The sequence below is a fragment of the Microchirus variegatus genome (assembly GCF_963457635.1).
Source record: "Microchirus variegatus genome assembly, chromosome: 21".
NCBI classification, from domain to species: Eukaryota; Metazoa; Chordata; class Actinopteri; order Pleuronectiformes; family Soleidae; genus Microchirus; species Microchirus variegatus.
Window position 1 is genome coordinate 17,197,113 of NC_139822.1, and position 19,503 is coordinate 17,216,615.

At 40.3% G+C, this 19,503-nt stretch overlaps 1 protein-coding gene across 1 annotated transcript in view; it reads right to left on the minus strand.

Annotated features, from left to right (window-relative positions):
- Positions 1–15,967: 15,967 nt before the first annotated feature.
- The window catches only part of fgd5a (FYVE, RhoGEF and PH domain containing 5a), a 58,244-nt gene continuing 54,708 nt past the window's right edge, over positions 15,968–19,503 (minus strand). Inside the window, exons 19-21 of the mRNA XM_083907906.1 lie at positions 18,298–18,426; positions 17,882–18,036; positions 15,968–16,297 (exon numbers count right to left, since the gene is read on the minus strand). Coding sequence (XP_083764032.1) covers positions 16,261–16,297; positions 17,882–18,036; positions 18,298–18,426 — 321 coding nt within the window. The 3' untranslated portion in view covers positions 15,968–16,260. The remainder of the gene's footprint in view (positions 16,298–17,881; positions 18,037–18,297; positions 18,427–19,503) is intronic.

The window sequence follows — 19,503 nt, forward strand, 5'->3', positions numbered from 1 at the left end:
AGTAAAACGCATTTTTAACATATCGTAGACTCAAGCAGGTGTAGCGTCTGTTAGCGTTGTCTCGTTAAGTCGCTGAAATCAGTTTTTCACGTTTTCAAATGACCTTTTTAGTTTTTAAACTCGTACATTTGTCACAAGAAGCCGAGTAAAAGAAAACAATCTCATATCTCATTAAATCAGATAAATTAGGTCAATATTGAGTGGTGTCGCTACTACAAGTTCCTAGTGGAAATGTTTCGACTCACAAAACCCGAACCTGTTTTAATTAACAAAAAGAAAACATTCAGACTAATTAGTCAATTATAAATTGATCGATTTAGGCCTCTTATCTCCAATGAAGGACAAACTTAACAGTTTGAGGAAAACCCTTTCCTATTCCAACACGACTGTGTCCCAGTGCACAAAGCAAGGACTCTAAAGACATGGTTTAACTTTGAGTTTGGCGTGGAAGAACTTGAGTGACCTGACCTCAACCCCCATCGAGCACCTTTGGGATGAACTGGAGCAGAGATTGTGAGCCAGGTCTTACATCACGGCCTTCATCAGCGCCTGACCTCATAATAAAAGCTCTCACTGAATTAACGGACACAAATTCCCATAGAAACTAAGGGTGGAAATCTTTTACTAGCTTACGATTAGATTCAATTCAATTCACAATTGTATAAGTAACAAAAATAAAAGTGTCCCGGTGTCAACGTTAACGTACGTTAATGCATGACGCGTTTGCATAACGACTGACCGGAAAAAGACGAGCGTGACGTCATGTTTACGTGACTCCCGATTGTTAAAATGAGTCTCTAAAGTAACGCTAAACTGAGGCACACAATATGCAGTGCACAAGTATGCTGGTTATTTGTAGCGCTGCTCTTTTCCTTTAATAAACAAACCCTTCCAGTACGACTGTAGGCGCACTGACTGGTGCTAAAGGAGCTAAAGTAGCTAACTGGTAAACGGTGCCTGGACTCTGGTGCCGCGATGCGCAAACATGGCGTCACATGCGTCTTTTTCCGGTCAGTCGTAACGGAAATGCTAACAAAATTCTAACATTAACAAGCCCAGCACTACTCTTTATTTAAAAAAAATTTGATTATGGGATATTTTATATCGATTCTGAATCATAGTTAATGAGAATGGCGATTCTTATGCAATTTTTTGGCGCAGCCCGAATAAAAACACTTCTTAATCTTGAGCAAAGTCTTCCAAGAAAAATAGCGTGGAAGCTGTTATAGCTGCAAAAGGTGGACATATATAAGTCCATATACTCGCCATTATACGAGTATAATGGCGAAGCATCCGAACACTTTTGTCCATACAGTGGTACGTTTACGTTGATGTTTGACTTCTCAACATCGTTCCCAGAACTGACGTCTGATGTAAATCAAACACACTCTATTCACGCTAACCCGACTGTACCGTCTTATATCAACATAAATAATTAGCGCATACAAAGGCAATTACATCTGAATTACAGCTATATATATGTGTGTGTGTGTGTGCTAGACGACTGAGGGACAAACGGCGCATGGCTAAGTCCCGACTGAGCAGATGTCCGAGCTTTGTCCTCAGCTCGTCGCGCTGCCACGGACCAATATTGACACACCACTAACTGCAGGCAGATACTGTTACCGGCTGCAGCGTTCTGCCTTCAGACCACAACAACAGGACATGCAGTCGTGTGTTAAGAGCGTGTGACACAAGATTTGCACAAGCGATGGAAGGATTATTTTTTTTTTTTTAAAAGCCGTCGTCATGTGTCGAGTCGAGCGAACAGGACAAGTCGTGTCAGGAGACGGGCTGAGGGTTAAGCTGCGCTCGGCCACAAGAATGCGACACTTCCCTTAAACCAAACACTGTCATCACAAAACATCCTTCATCACCGTGTCTGAGTTACGTAATAGATGATTATGAAACTAGCCTAGTGTAAAAAAAACAATGAGAATGATGCACCTGTTTTTTGGCCAAGTACAAAATTCATTCTAGCAACTTTTACTCCACTATATTTCCCCTAATATAGAGCTTTTCTAGTCTTGATGAGCTGCGTTACGCTACAGTTTTCACCCTTTCACACACTTCAACATGGGGTTAAATGTCTTGCTCAAGGACACACAGACTAGGAGAACCAGAAATTTGAACCCACAACCTCCCAGTTGCAAGACAACTCACCCTACCACTGAGCTACCATGGCTCAACCCTAACTCCACACGGGTGTTATCTAAGTAATGTTATTAAAAGTGACTTCAACTTCTACACTCTTAGAAATAAGGGTTCCAAAAAGGTCCTTCTGCAAGGGCTGAGGTTCTACCTGGAACCATTTGCGTTCCAGGTGTTCTTGGTAACACTAATGGTTCCCGTGAGAACCATTTTGATCCAGAGAACCCATTAAAACCCCTTTCCCGAAGAAAGGGTTTTCCAAGTGTTCCGTTCTACCTGGAGCCAAAAAGGGTTCTCCTATGAGGACAAGCTGAAGAACCTTATATGGTTCTACTTAGCACTTTTATTTCTAAGAGTGTAAGAAAACCCTTTTTGGCTCCAGATAGAAACGTTTTGTAAAAGTTCAACCAAGAACCCTTGAAAAACCTTAAATCAGGAAAGGGTTTTTCAGAAGCATATGGTCCCAGGTAGAACCTCAGCCCTTGTAGAATTACCCTTTTGGAACCCTTATTTCTAAGAGTGTATGAGGACAAGCCGAAGAACCTTATATGGTTCTACTTTCATTTCTAAGAGTGTATCAAAGTCATTTTCTGGTGAGATACTTGTACTTTTACTCAAGTGTCCTACTTTAAGGTACTTTAAACAAGACTGTTTAAGCCAACAAAAAAGGAACTGACAGGTTCTGTGTGTAGGTAAGAAGTAAATCCATTTGCTGAAGCCGAAGGAAGGAGCCTTTTTAGACTTAAGTAGGGTACAGTTAAGCAATGCAAACCAAAAACCAGCTCTAATACCAGTTTGACCACAATGACACGTCTTGTCCATCATGTACTGCCGACGCAACGACCGTGAGACTTTCTGCTCTCTGTCAAATCAGACCAGAAACCAGCAGAAACTCATTGAAACCAGATTGAAAACACTTGAATAAAAGGTGATTTAATTGACTTTGAACCTGGCATGGTTCTTGGTACCAGTGATTATTTCAGAAACTGCTGATTTTGACGCTAAAACATCACCAGAATTTACAGGAAATGGTCCAAAGAAGAGGAAATATCCAGTGGGTGGTAGTTATAGAATAGAATAATGCCGTGTTGATGCCAGAAGTCATAGAAGAATGACTGAATAAAAAAGATGTTCTATAGGTTTGTGAAGATTTATTTCTCACATGCCAGACTGCACAAGCAGAACAGCAGTGAAGTGACAGTGCGACGATTCCGTTTTGTGCCAAAGACCAGAATAAAAATAGAGAATATAAAAATATGTATAAATATCGGAGAAGACGGAGGATGTGGAGAGCTATTTACATTTCTATCTACATAGAATTGTTAGTTCAATCATAATAAAAGTATGAAAAGTAGCAGCCAGAATTCTGTGTGCAATTTGCAGAACTTAACCCTGTTTATGTGGTTGTTTTTGAACGCATTTGCTGGTGTAAACAGGATTTTTATTCGTTCCTCTGCAGTTGTTTGCTTAGTTTCAGATTGATTCACTAATTAGAAACAACAATGTTGGAAGGATGATTTAATTAGACTGAACTTTAAATGCTGTCTTTTAATTTCACGTTCTTAAGAAGTTTTCCATAGACAAGGCATCGTTTCAAGAAATGGAGGACCCCCGCAAACGACTGTAGTGTACGTGTCAGGCCTGTATGTGGCGCTGTAATGCTGCCATACGGTATTGGAGAAGAAGATGAAAGCTTGTCGTTGTTACGCGACATCAAAACTACATTGTTTTCTCTTGAACTTGTTCTCGCTTCACGCTTTGTCGAACAAGTTTGTTCCGTTCTTTTGAGATTTTGAGATTGCGTGCAGCAGAAGTTGAGAAATGTTTGACTTCCCAAGTAGCAGCGCAAGCGCCGGCCAATCAAAACATGTTTACAAATACAGCAGGAGACGCTAACGCTAACAACATGGCGCTCCGATGCTTAGCTCCGATATATGAACGAATGATTTTTCCAACATTGCCGATGTTTTTCATCACCCAACAACAACAAACACAATGGACACCACATCAATATCGCTTTAGCAACATTAGCAACTCGACTTACGAACATCCGATAGCTATGATAGCGTCAAGCCCCGCCCCCTGCCATGTGTAAAAACAATGTGTACATGCGAGTTGTGGCTAATTAATAATAACGTAAATGTGGGTAATTGCGTTAACGTTTTACAAAGGTCTCAAACTAAATCTAACTAGCAGAGTTAGTGTTTTCGAACAAAAATAGAGTAGTATGGTTGGATGGAGCATATTTAAATTTAAAAGCCCAGTGTGTAGAAATTAGGTGAAACTAATAAAGAAACTGAAGACAAAACAATTATATTTTATATAGTTTTTCATGATGCCATAATTAGATTTTTATAATTACAATAGCTCACAATGGAGTGAAACTAAACATGTTTTGATTTTCGATGCTAACAAAAGGCACGTTCTCCAACACACACTTGGAAGTGATGGGTTAAGCTAGCTGCTAAATTTAACCACTGTACCTTTAAGAAGTTAAAATAAACATTTGACATATTTATTTACTTTTATATTTTGACGTCCAAAAATATGTTATATAATAATATAATATGTAAAATGTTTGACAACTCATTAAAACACGATTAATAATCTATTCATTGTTGCTAGCCCACTGGAAACCATTGATTTAATTGTTCTAATCTGTTTACTAAGCGTTTAATAAACGTTTCTTTATACTTCTGCATCATGGTTAGAACTAATGTGAAGTGAAACTCTAAAGTTAAACATGCTTCCATGTTCGCTGCCGAGTTGTTTGACACAGTAAATAAAGAGTAAAGTGAACACTTGTGTTAACCGGCGTTTTTAAATTTAAACGTAGGAGTAAAACAAACGAAAACTGTACTGACTGGCTTTAGTGTCTACGTAACGTACGTAAGTGCACCTGGAGGAGGAAAACAGACGTTGACTTGACTCCATAAATCACACAGTCATGCTGATGTAAACACACACATAAACATAAAAATATAAACACGCCGAGTTTTTTAGCAACCGCGAACAACTTGACGTTTGTGAACTCACCTCTTCCGCTGCGTTCGCCGCCGAATCTCGCGTTTAAAAACTCGCTTTTTTTCCTCCTGTTGGTTCCTCTTCCAAAGTCTTCACGGCGGCGTTTAAGGAAGTGTTTAAAGCGTCTGCTGCTGCTGCTGTTCACTCACACTGCTCCTGTGTGTGTCTGTGTGTGTCTGTGTGTGTCTGAGTGTGTGTCAGTGACGGCTTTGTGCTCAGTTTCTGTCGCAGCCAGCAGAGAGTGAAGTGACTCTGTGACGTCACCCAGGTGAAACCCCCCCAACGCACGGACGCGCGCGCGCGCGCGCACGTACACGCCCACACAGCGCTGCAAATGATTGATGACAGTTATTGGTGTTTTGTTGACAATACAACTTTTTATAGTTAGTATAATTAGATCTTTTGTTTTTATAGAATAAAAACAGGTGTACCTCGAGGTCATGTTCCATTTGGAGTCGGAACTCGGAATTTGATGCAACAGGTGTAAAAAATATACAAATTCGCAGGTGGAAATTTATTTTGGTAGCAAAAATATATTCGTTTGTCATAATAAAACAAATTTTAAGACACTCTCATTAAGCCAAAGTTACTTTTATTTCGAAAGGGAATAATAAAAATGAATGTGCAATACTTGAATTTCAAGTTTTTTTGTTATTTTATTTTTGTATTTTTTCGAGAAACTATCACGTTATTTGGAGAAACTCTCACGTTATGTCGAGAACCTATTACGTTATAACGGGAAACTGTCACGTTATTTCGAGAAACTATTACGTTATAGCGAGAAACTATCACGTTATAGCGAGAAACTATCACGTTATTTCGAGAAACTATTACGCTATAACAAGAAACTATCATGTTATTTCGAGAAAATATTACGTTATAACAAGAAACTATCATGTTATTTCGAGAAACTATCACGTTATAACGAGAAACTATCACATTATTTCGAGAAACTATCACGTTATAATGAGAAACTATCACGTTATAACGAGAAACTATCACGTTATAACGAGAAACTATCACGTTATAACGAGAAACTGTCACGTTATTTCGAGAAACTATTACGTTATAACGAGAAACTATCACGTTATTTCGAGAAACTCATGTTATTTTGAGAAACTATTATGCTATAAAAATAAACTATCACGTTATTTCGAGAAACTATCACGATATTTCGAGAAACTATCACGTTATAACGAGAAACTATCACGTTATAACAAGAAACTGTCATGTTATTTTGAGAAACTATTATGCTATAAAAAGAAACTATCACGTTATTTCGAGAAACTTTGAGGTTATTTCGAGAAACTATCACGTTATTTCGAGAAACTATCATGTTATTTTGAGAAACTATTATGCTATAAAAAGAAACTATCACGTTATTTCGAGAAACTATCACGCTATTTCGAGAAAATATCCCGTTATTCCGAGAAACTATGGCGTTATAACGAGAAACTATCACGTTATTTCCAGATAGAAATAACGTGACAGTTTCTCGTTATAACGTGACACACATGCCAAACAGGTGTACAACAGACTCAAACGCTGCGTCTTTGCTTTGCTGTACTGGCAGAACTGGACGAACGACGCCGCTGGCAGGAAACCTGATATTTTACACTGGAAATCTGCCTTTTATTTTCCTTTTGCTTTGTCTTGAACATGACACACGACATACCGGCGCTGACAACAATGACAGAAAACCAGGAAGTGAATGAACAATTTACTGCAGCTTAAATGTAACCCCTGTGAAAGAATGATATTAATATTTAACATTGGCAGGAGAACTAAGAAAACGGAGGGGGGGGAATCAAAATATTGTTTTAAAGCTTCCACGTTGGCTCCTCCCACTACTACACAAAGCACACAAACCCACGTGGTGCTGAGTCATCAAACACCCCCTCTACTGCTTCATGACAATAAGTGAACTAAATTTAGTCGAGCTGTCTTAGTCCTTAAAGGGGTGGGGGGGGGGGGGTCATGACACGGTGACGTGTTCAAAGTTGAATGTTGATAGAGATCACTGAGTAAAGCTGGAGTTAGTCACCACTGCACCACCGCGCTGCACTGTTCAACGCAAACAAAGACAGTACTGGTTTTACAAAGAGAGTCACGTCAGTGTGACTTAAACGTGTGAAACGACGGTTTCCAGGAAGCACGAAGAGCTAAAGTGATGTAATTTAACATGGAATTCTGAGGATATTTGCATATGAATAGGTGAAGAGTCCAAAACAACTCCAGATTCAGACAAATGGAAGGAAGGAAAATAACACTCTCTTATCATTTGTAAAAAATCGGATCCATATCACGAGTTTCATCTCAGATCTGATCCAGATTATGATTACAGATTTGGTGGCAACGCAACATGGAAAGTCCCATAAACACATTCACACATTCTGACTTTTTTCTCAGGATTTTTGACATTATGATTTTAATCTCAGAATTCCGAACTTTCTGACTTTAATCTCAGAATTCAGATTTTGTTTTCCATCAGGTTTCTGACTTTAATCTCAGACTTCTGACTTTTTTCTCAGAATTCCCACTTTGTGATTTTGATTCCCACTTTGTGATTTTAATCTCAGATTTCAGATTTTTATTTCCCCTCAGAGTTCAGAGTCCGACTTTCTGATTTTGATTTTAGAATTCTGACTTTTTTTCTCATAATTCCGATTTTGTGATTTTAATCCCAGAATTCCGACTTTATTCTCAGATTTCATTAGATTTATATAAATAATCAATAGTTTTTAATGATCAGTTTGTATCAAAATGTTGAAAGAAAGTATGACTATTTTTATAAACAAAACAAACCTGTCATTTGTGGTTGTGAAAGAGAACTTAAGTCACACGACTTCACTCATATCTTTATTGACTCTACAGTTTTTCCATGTTGTCTCACTTCTCTTTATAGACGCGATGACCTCATCATCAGGCTGGTTGTAAAAAAAAAAAATAAAAAAAAAAGTCCATGTCATCAATCACCGCTCTGCCCTCAGCAGCAAATAAAACCTGCCTCAGGCTTCAGTCCTCAGCGTTTTCCAGTCGCTCCGCACTGGAGTGAACCTCCTCGTAAAGGTCTAAGCCCCGCCCACTTTTCTGGTTCAACAAGATATCTGCCACGAATTAGAGAAGCAAGATTTTATCATCATCTTCATCAAAAAAAAAAAAAAAAAGGTTTTCTCACCATCACCTCTATGTGTGAAGGAGGAAATGTGGGTCAAAGATCTGCAGAGTGAGTTTCCTGCAAACCCTTGAAACTCGAGCGTTGTTGGCTGGAAAGACAGAAAGATTTCCAGCGTGAGGTTTTACCGGTTTGTCTTTTAGATGCACCTGTATGTGTGTGTGTGCTGCTGTGGGTAACTCTTTCACTCTTTCACTCTTTCACTCTTTCACTTTACTGTGGCGTGACGCAGCAAATGCTCCGTGTGAGCGACGGGAATCAGACTTCGAGATCGTGAACCCAGACGGTTCCTCCTGTTGTGAGGGCCATTCTGAGCCAATCGCTTCAGAGCCAGTGCAAACATGAGAGAGGGAGGAAGCAGAGGAACATACAGACAGACGGAGGGAGGGAGGGATGGATGGATGGAGGGATGAAAAACAAGCACTAAAAAAGGAGAGAAATTGTCCTTTCATCAGGAGACATGAGCCACAGACGGAATCTGCCACAATCTCTGTCCTCATTTCCTTCTCCCTTTGACTCGCTTCCCCCTTTTAAAAATAAACACAATTCTCTTACGCGTTACATCAGTTTCTTGTCTGAAAGCTGAGCAGAAGCACTTAGAAGCTAGAAGCTGTCGATTAGCAGATGTTAATAATATACTATACTTAAATATGTTTATATATATAATGCTACGGTCGCTTTAAAGCCGCAGTACGTAACTTCAATGCTAACTCAGGCGCCTGTCCACACGGAAACGGATAAACGCGGCGTTGTTTCAGGAAATGGAATGAAAATGTAACTCCACACGAGTAGAATATTAAATACTATTTACATTTTAAAACATATTTATATAAATATATATATTTTTAACTTCCAGATACTTGTGACTAAATCCAGTTGCTAATGCTAACGCTAGCGTTAACATTATATAAATATATATATATTTATGTATATATGTGCAGAAATTTCAGATTTTTGTAAAAAGATATTTCAATAAATGTAAATGTTGTTTATCTGTGTTTATTGTGCTATTATTTTACTGGTTTGGCCCACTTGAGATCAAATTGCACAGAACTAAAAATTAGTTTGATACCAGCCTGCTGTAGTACATATGCCAGGCCTGCGAGTGGCGCTGTAACGCTGCAACAACAAACCAAACAAGAGAAGAAGACGTTGTATACGGGAATAGCTTTACGTGGAGAGATCGAATTAAATTATTATTAGAGGTGATCTTAGTCCATGTCAGTAATAATTACCGTACGATGTCGGTAAACATTACATTAGCGACTTTTAAATTGGGTAAAAAAAGTCGGGGAAAAATTAGCCCAGCTAATGCTAATCCAGCAGTGTGTAAATATTCCGTTATATCCTGTTTACGCTTAGTTTTCCGCATATTTTGGAGCACGGAGAAGCTTGAGGAAGCATTCACTTTCACACGAAGCGGTCGGACAAGTTTGTGGCAAACCTCAGGCGTTTTTTTTGGCAGACGACGACGACGAACACCGTTCACCGTCCAACCATAAGAAGGTTGAGAGCGCTCGTCAGATTACTGCAGTGAAATAAATCTATTCACCAAACGGTGCGGTCATGCACCGTGGTTTCAATCTGCCTCTGAAACCTTTAAACGCATCGTTTCCTACCTGCTGTTAAAGGCGGTTTTGCACTTGCGATAACAGGAAGTAGCGTCACGTGACAGGAAGTGAACACGATTTCCTAGTTTTACTGCGATTAATATTCCGAATGTGGTGAAATCACGTTATGCCACCTACAAATGTAAAACTAATCCTGTCCGATAACAAGGTGCAACTTCATGGAAACGATGACGCAAATAAAGACAGACCGACAGAATCTTAATGTTTCGAGATTTGTGATTACTTGTGTTTTAATTCAGGCGTTTTCCATTTATGTCGGAACTCGGAATTGGGCGCGACGTCACCGCCGAGTGAACCGAAAGTCGGGAGACAAAAACATGGACACAAACATATCCAGGGCTAGCCCATTGTTAGCAATAGCAGTCGATAAAAACGCTAAAGCAACATGTCTCCAGTTCTACTGTAGGCGCGCTAACTGCGCTAAAGGAGCTATGGCAGCTAACGGAGCAAACCGGTAAACAGTGCCTGGACTGACGTCCCGCGCGGTCATACGTTAACGTGCTTTAACGTTGACGCCGTTAACCAACGTTAGCATGTCCAGCACTAGAAAAAACAACAACAAAACTAGTAGTGCTAGAACTGTATAATGGAAAAGCGCCTTTAGCTTAGCTTTTTTCTCAGGTGTGTGAACGACGTGTTGTGCCAACGATTTTAAGATTACAGAATGGAAAATTTGCCAACCTGCCTTCACTGGTGTCACTGCTCAGCTGGTCCTCTGACGTCCTGGTCACATTCCAACACAGGTCACAGTCTGGTCCTTAAAAAAATAAGTACGACATCGGTCAGTTTGACCTTCAGTTATAGCTCACTTTAATGCAGTTTGTGTGTACAAGCAGGGGTGTGTATACACGGATATATATATTTAAAACGCCATTTTTACTCTTTGGCTTACGACCCAGTAGGAGAAAATATCTTTTTTTAACAGTTTTATTGTATGACCTGTTTATTTGTGTTGTTTTTATATTTTCTACAGTATTTTTTATTGTTTCATTGTTTGTTCTTAGGTCTATTAGGTCACACGTTCTCTGATGTACAGCACTTTGATTCAGCTGTTGTTGTTGTTTTTAAAGTGCTTTATAAATAAAGTTGTATTGGATTGGATGGATACATGTGTGTGTATCTTTTGTTCTGTTTTAACAGTAAGACTACTGTTAAATACAAGGTTTAAACACACATAAACTGTAGTAAAGGCTAAAAGAACACACATTTAGTACAGTAGTACCAAATACTGGACTATATTTTGTATTTAAAAGAAAGGACCCACTCATTTACAGGCACATCTGTAACACTTAATATAGATTTTCAAAGACTGTGTTTTGTTTACATAATTACAACCTTATTTTATGCATGGAATTTAAACATATACACATAAATAATAAAGTTTTATTTGTGTATTGTGTTGTTTTTGTGTAATATTATGTTTTCTACCAAAGCAAAATTCCTCTCACGTTTATTCCGTCTGATTCTGATTAATCCGAACTAAAAATATTTATTCGGGGACGACCCCTTAAAAAATCGCCTGGGACCAAATCGACCCGTGGGAATCACTGATTTTGATTCTTAAGGCTGCCAAATATTTATTTTATTTTCGATTTTTAACCTTTGCACGACTTGTTCCGTCTAATTATCTAATTTAGATTCCGAACTTTTGCCTGCAAAGTTTATTTTCATGGTTCTGAATGTTTGATTATCATTGGCCTCTTAGACTAAAGTGTCCTTAAACATCCCTTTATTCCCATTTGCAGCGACTCAACAATCTAATCAATCGGTTCAATTCAGTGTCGACGGGTTCACGCGATCAATATCTGCGTTTTCTTTCTCGTTCTTCGCGCTCCCGTCGTAAACGAGGAAGTGGAACGAGGCGCCTTTAACTTTTCAAATCCATCCGTCGCTCGTTTCTCGTCTCCTGTTAATTCAGAAAAGTATTGGGTCACTGTGACTCCTGGGATCACGTGGATCTAGAGCAAACCCCAATCTGTGCTGCCTACTTTCAGACTGACGCACAATCACTCCATCACTCCATCTTTTTTACTCATCTAATTAGAAATGATCTTTTGGACGTGATCTCCGTGTTCAGAAAAAGCCTCTTAGAAATTATTAACGAGCAAATTAAACGCCGTTTTTTTGGGTTATCAAAGGGACGGCGGCGCCGACTGGTAAATTAGAGCCAACGTCGTCCCTTTAGTGAGCTCTTAAACTGAGCTTCACTCGTGCTCATTAATATTGCAGATGGCGAAGAAGAAGAAGAAGAAGAAAAAAGACACAGGGCCAAAATGTTTTGTGCAGTTTCTTCTTCCTCTTTAAATATTCATGCCTGGGCCACTGTTGCCCCTGGTCGCGATCCATGAGCCGCTCTCTGATTTGATTGTTTTTTGGCTCCGTGTGGGAACTCTTTAGAAACAACTAATGAACTTGTTCTGGAGGGTTTGTGCAGGGCCCTGCAGCCCAGACTGGGGGTGGGAAGTGAAAGAAAGCTGGGAAAAGAAGAAGTGTGCTGATTATAGTGTGTGAACGAGCTGGGGGACGATGGGACGATGGGGGGATGGGGGGGGGGTGTATTCTACTGGCCAAATTAAATATACTCGACAAAGCCAGTGCTGACAGTAACAATGAGTTCCAGCTCCTTCTGCTGCAGACGATAAATTCCACAATAAAACGGTGCAAAATAAGTCGTAAAAATCATCTCATAGCTGTTATTTTATATGTTTAGAGAGAAAAAAAAGCAGATCTTTCCTTAACTTTTAATGCATTAAATTTGCATATTTTTATCATTCTGCATTATTTAAATCAGGGGTGTCTCATTTTCACTGAGGGCCACATCAGCATAATGGTTACCATCAAAGGGCCATGGTGTAACTGTCATACTGAACAAATGTAACTAGATGTAACCAAATATAATGTAAAATAAAGGATAAGCGTAACATATCGCTAAATTACTTTCAAGTTATTAAAATATTATGCATTATAGGTGTAATCTGGCTCGCGATTGGTGTTTCTTGACATATAAAATGATCTAGTGGCGGGATGCCATCACTTCGCGGGTAACGCAATCGCTATGCATTGTGGGAAATTTAGTTTATGGTCAACACACGCCTTAAAGCAGCATAAGACCATAAGACTTGCGGGCCGCATAAAATGACGTGACGGGCCACATCTGGCCCCCGGGCCTTGAGTTTGACACATGTGATTTAAATATTACATGTTACTGTATTTTTTTTTTTTTTTTAAATGTTGTCTGTATTTATCCCCCATGTCTCAACAAGACTCTTTTGGTAAATTAAAAGATTATAATAACTAAAATACATGCAGTATTAGCTTTTTATAAAATGCTACATGTTTTTGGGTGCGTTTGAATATTTTCTCATGATGAACCCTGAGGTTTTTCAGTTCTCAGCAAACTGAGTTTGAAAAATGCAATCTGTTTGCCATAATGTACTGTCGCCCCCTGCTGGATAAACCGAATATTCACCCAAACTAGCAAATCATTGAGAATAATACAGTATAACCACAGTAACACAAGACATAGCAACGACCCTGTACTGCCATTGTGGTGACTTTAATTATGGTTATTTATTTCGAATAAGACATTTCTGTCACAGCTAAAAGTAGCGACAGAATATGTGAGATTCAAGGACATTTAATTCAAAAAAAAGTACTATTTATACACAGATTTATTTAAGGTGATACACCAAAATGTATGTTTTCATGTAAAACACAAGCACAGCTTAAGAAATTATTGTAGCTAAAGTTAGCCTAACTATCATCTGTGAGGGAAACTAGCATGAATGTGATCTTACCTGTTTGTTCTTGTCTTGAGCTAAATTTAGCCAAACTATTACCGACCTGTGAGGTAAACAAGCAGAATAGATATACACTGACACATTATTTGTTTATGGAACATTAAAGTCCTGTGTATAAAATGTGTTTGTGAATAAAATGCTAAAGTTTAAAAGCAGGCTGCAGCTAAACTCACTAAATCATCATCTATGTGTGAGGTAAGCTAGCATGAGGATGAACATAAATATACCCATTCTTTATTTATAAAACAGAAAAGCTCTGTTTTTGATATAAAATGACTTCAGCTAACATTAGCCAAACTATCTGTGAGGTAAACTAGCATGAGGTTGAATGTGAACTTACCCCTTTGTTCATGTAACACAAAAGCCGGGAGTCAAAGAATTGACTACAGCTAAAGTTAGCCAAACTCTCACCTGCATGCTAGCATGTGAACGAAACCCTTTGTTAATGAAATACAAGAGCCCAGAACAGACTGCAGCTAACATTCACTAAACAATCATGTATCTGTGTGAGGTAAGCTAGCCAAATGATATGTGAGCTAAACTAGCATGAGGTTGAATGTGAACTTACCTCTTCATTCATCACGAAAGGTCAAAGAATTGACTACAGCTAAAGTTAGCCAAACTGCTCTCACCTGCATGCTAGCACAATGATGACTATGAGCAAATCCCTTTGTTAATGAAATACAAAAGCATAGTTTAGGAACAAACTACAGCTAAAGTTAGCCAAACTCCTCTCACCTGCATGCTAGCCCAACGATGACTATGAACAAATCCCTTTGTTAATGTAATACAAAAGCCCAGTTTAAGAACGAACTACAGCTACAGTTAGCCAAACACCTCTCACCTGTATGCTAGCACAAGGATGAATGTAAACAAAGCCTTTTTGTTATTAAAACACAAAAGCACACTTAAAGAACAGACTGTGGCTAAAATTAGCCGCCTTAGCTCTTAACAGGTGTGGCCACATTGTGAAGTTGGGGTTTTCTGTTCCCACAAAAATAAAAACAAACACAACAGAGTAAACATGTCCATATTCATCACGTTAGCATAACCTTCATGTAATTATTTTGTCTAAAACACTTGAATAAAATGTGTAAAATGTTATTTTAACTATTAGATATTAGCTGTCATGATTTAAGTTGTTCTTTTTATTCTGTTTTATGTTGTTTGTTGTATTTTATCGTATGGCTGTTACTTTTACCCATATTTGTTGTCTTTTAGCTTATTTCAGTGTCACATTTTTTATCTTTTACATGTTATTCTGTACAGCGCTGTGGTTATTTATAGGTGCTTTACAACTAAAGTACAAACTAAACTTATGTAGAAACACGACGGAAGCATTTTAAAGGAGTTTATTAATTTTTTCAATATGTATCTATGTACATAAACATTTACAATGCACTATATGCAAGAGGTACAATCCACGGTGATACAATCCCTTAAGAAACAGGTAGAAAAAGCCAAACAGTACTTGTGTGCTCATAGAAATAACGTGGGTTGTTTGACAGCGTGAAGAACGGCCGCGATCCTCGGGTCGGTTATTAAAAGCAGCAGAAAGAAGAGTCTTTTTACGACTCCTGAGGAACGTGAGCAGCTCAGGTGATGAAGGTTATAGGTAGTTTGACAGTGTTTCTTCTTCTTCTTTGTTTCCTGTAGTTGTAGTTTCCGTTGTGTCCAACTGGTTCATAACATCGCCGCAGTGCATACAACATGAAAGAAGGCATTAATAATAATAATAATAAAAAAAAATGGCACAATATTATATTCCCCATGTTGTCAGTCGGTAACTGAACTGTTCATTCAATTAGACGGTTTAAAGTATGTATATATATATATATATTTATATAAGACTAAGGATAAAAAGAGGTCTCCTCCGAAGACGTGACAGTAGTTACAGTACTGCGATAACATGAAGACAAATAAAACAATTTCATTTCAGGCACATTCATCATTCGTCAGGTTGGACGGCACTTACGAAAGATTCAAGGGCGGGATCGTGGACGAGGGGGGGGGGGGGGGGGGTTTACAACCTTCTGTTTTAAATACGTCACGGACGCCACGATTTTAAAACGACCGCTCACTCAAAACATCGTGTTTTTACCGTTTCTATACAAAGAACTCCGTATCAGTAATGTATACTTCACAATATACAGTATATATATATATATGTTCAGAAAACCAAATATCTCCCTACAATGATAATAACAGTAAAAAACCTTGCAAAGAATCGGTGATGAAGTGAGCCGCCCCCTGGTGGAGGTTCGTAGGCTTTCCGGGTGCTTTTTCTCTTCACTTTGATGAAGTTCGGCTGAAACGGTGAGTTTGTGTCTTCATAATCCAGTGGACCGCTCCGGGTTAGAAAGCAAAAAGACGGCTCTAATGACGAGTCCATGCTGCGGCAGGTAGCTGTGTTGTGCTCCACAGAGGAGTCTGAGCAGTGCGTGGACAGCGGGGCTTGTTTTACCTCAGAGAGCAGGTGCTATAAAACAGTGGCCTCCTCGATGGCGTTCACCCACCTGAAAACACAAGGAACGTTAAGTTTTAAAGGGGCCACTCCGCCGATGAAAACATGGAGTTTGTCAGCACTTGTGATGGAAGCCAAAACGTGTCGCGGTTAGCTCTCACCGCCCGCGACCTGGGTTCGAGGGAACATTAGTTTACCCGTCAACAAAAGCTCTCTTACAATCCCATTGCCAAATACACCGTGAAGTCGACCCAAGGCAGCGTTTCCGCCATGGTTTGATTTGTTACTGTATGCTAAAAACCCAGATTCAGGCTTGAGGTTCCACTGAGAATTGTTAGCAAGATGATTAGCGCGACGTTGTACCAACAACAGCGACAACGCAGAGCTAAACCTGACTGAACCGAACCGCTGTGTTTTTGCATTTCTTCATTAGAGGAAATCAGACATTCTGGTGAGTCCTTTGGCACCACTCCCTGGTGGTCTAGTGGTTAGGATTCGGCGCTCTCACCGCCGCGGCCCGGGTTCGATTCCCGGTCAGGGAACACTTCTTTGCTACATGACATCATCCATAAACTTCAATAACCAGTTCCCAACCCTTACCTTGGGGTACCAGAATAAAATGGTAAGGTCCAGTCCTAGTGGATCAAGATAGGTCAATCGTGACAGAGTAACGTATCTCCCTTACGACCGGTCTGTTCTTATACAAAGCTTGAAGCCCACAAACCACGCTATATATCTGGTTACCGCCCCCTTACCAAGTAAAAGTACAGGGCTTTGACCATTCCAAACCGTACCGTACTACGATGGAAACCCAACATAAGTGGCCCTTCAGGTCAGGAATAGTTCAGGTTACCGCTAATCCGGTAAAAACTCAACCCTACTGTGCTGTGTATGCATCACCTTTGAGGGTAATCATCCATAGACATCCTAGTGGGGAAACAAGGAATAACAAGGACACATGTCCCTGGTGGTCTAGTGGCTAGGATTCGGCGCTCTCACCGCCGTGGCCCGGGTTCGATTCCCGGTCAGGGAATGCTTATTTTCTAACTGACATCATCCACAGACTTAAAATCTACCATTAGGAATAGTACCAAAAATAACCGTCTTCCAACAGTACCATATTTGGCACCCTTACCTTGCGGTACAAGATAAAATGGTATGGCCCAGTCCTAGTGGATCAAGGTAGGTCAACCGTGACAGAAAAACAACAGCGTCAGGTACAACGTCGCGCTATATGTCTTGCTGGCACAGCCCCATACCCCCGCTTACCAAGTAAAAGTACAGGACTTTGACCATTCCAAACCGTACCATACTACGATGGAAACCCAACAAAAGTTGCCTTTCTTCAAAGGAATAGTTCAGGTTACCCCTAATCCGGTGAAAACTCAACCCTATACTGTGCTGTGTATGCATCACCTATGAGGATAATCATCTTTAGATATGAATCCTAGCGGGGAAACTAGGAAAAACATGCTTTCATCGCCCTGGTGGTCAAGCGGCTAGTATTTGGAGGTATCACTGCTGCTGCCTGGGATCTCTTTACCCATTTTTAAAAAGGACAAACCATGTAAATCCATAACTATGTTGAAATAAGGTGGATATATTAAGCCAACTTGAACACAAAGCCTTTGCTAACCTGCGTGCAGTGTCTTCATCGTCGGCCCTGAAGGTGTAGTACAGGGTCTTCTTGTGGTAGAGGTGGAACACGTTGCTGCTCTCCTCGCCCTCCGGTCGCTCCGTCAGCTTGACGGTGAAGCCCTGCAGAGGAAGACTCTCTGAAGCCACTTTGTCCTGAGGAAGAAGACGGCAAAACGAGTTTAAAAAACCCAGCGTTGCTTAACGCACAGCAAGAGCAGAGCAAACTGTGTGTGTCAAAAAAAGAAAAGGAGAGAGCACAGAGATTCCCCTTCATCGGTCACATGAACATGTTCTGTCCAGGAGAGCAGACCCAACACCAGAAATAATGTGTTTGAAGAAGAAGGAAGAAGGAAGAAGAAGAGAGAATGGTGTGAGTGTCTTGGGGCTGGTGTGGGAGACTCTGTGCCCCCTCACCTCACGGGCTGTGAAGGTGTAGAGCACCTTGTCTTTGAGGAGGAACCACAAGCGCTTCCACTTCCTCTTGCTCTTCTTGCGGCGCTGCAGGCTGCCACTCATGGTGGAGCCCTCCACGCCGAGCGACACCTGAGGGGAATGCACGACATCCACGAGTTAGACACGTGTGACATGAGACGGCGACCCCCTAGTGGCAACTGTTGGCAACTACCAACAAGAAGTCTTCCCGTCTCTTCGCCGCGACCCGGATTTGTTTCCCGGTTAGGGAACGCTTCTTTGCTGTGAAAGCCACATTCAACCGTCCATAAACCTTAAAGTTTACCATTATTTGCCATGAAAACTTGGAAGTAAGTGACATAACAACTGTAAAATGGAGTATTTTCTTGAAACTAAGCTTTTTGTCACTCCCTGCACCAAAGCCCATAGAGAATAACAGCGATTTTACATGAGGGAAAACAGTAGATGTTGAGTCACTGCTGCCTCCAGTGCATTCAGATCTGCTATTTTATGACCTCAGCGTTTCAGAGATTGTTTTCAGATTTACCTCAGCGACACACATTTTCCAAACGAGGCAGAAGTAGAGCGGCATCTCCTGTTTTTATATGAGCTAAAAAAACGCTGATTTTCTCCATGGACTTTGGTGCAAGAGAGTCAGTCAGAGAGTCTGTTACAACTGATCTGTTCTCACGGATGCCTGAGATTTCAGAGCTCACTCCGTCACCACTCCCTGGTGGTCTAGTGGTTAGGATTCGGCGCTCTCACCGCCGCGGCCCGGGTTCGATTCCCGGTCAGGGAACACTTCTTTGCGCATTTGGTTACTAGATATAAAAATAGCTCATGACTTCACTGCAGTAACATACAAAACCACTGTTAGTAGTTGGCCTTGAGTGACTGCACTTGCTGGAGTTGCCTTCTTCAGTTTGAAATACTGGGTTTTTAAACGTCCCATAATAGACCCTATTTCTCCAAGTGAACCTAGTTCCCTGGTGTCCTAATGAACATGTCTGTAAAACGAAACATAAGAGACAGGAAATGACATCAGCCACAAAGGCTGCTGGGAGCTAACAGCAGTTAGCGTTTGGAAAAGCGGTCATTTGCAGGCTCTAGCAGGCTCATTGCCGTCATATATATATAACATGGATCCACTGGACGGATAAATCCTCTGAGGCTGGAGGTTTGTGTAGAACTCTGTGCTGCACCGCGGAG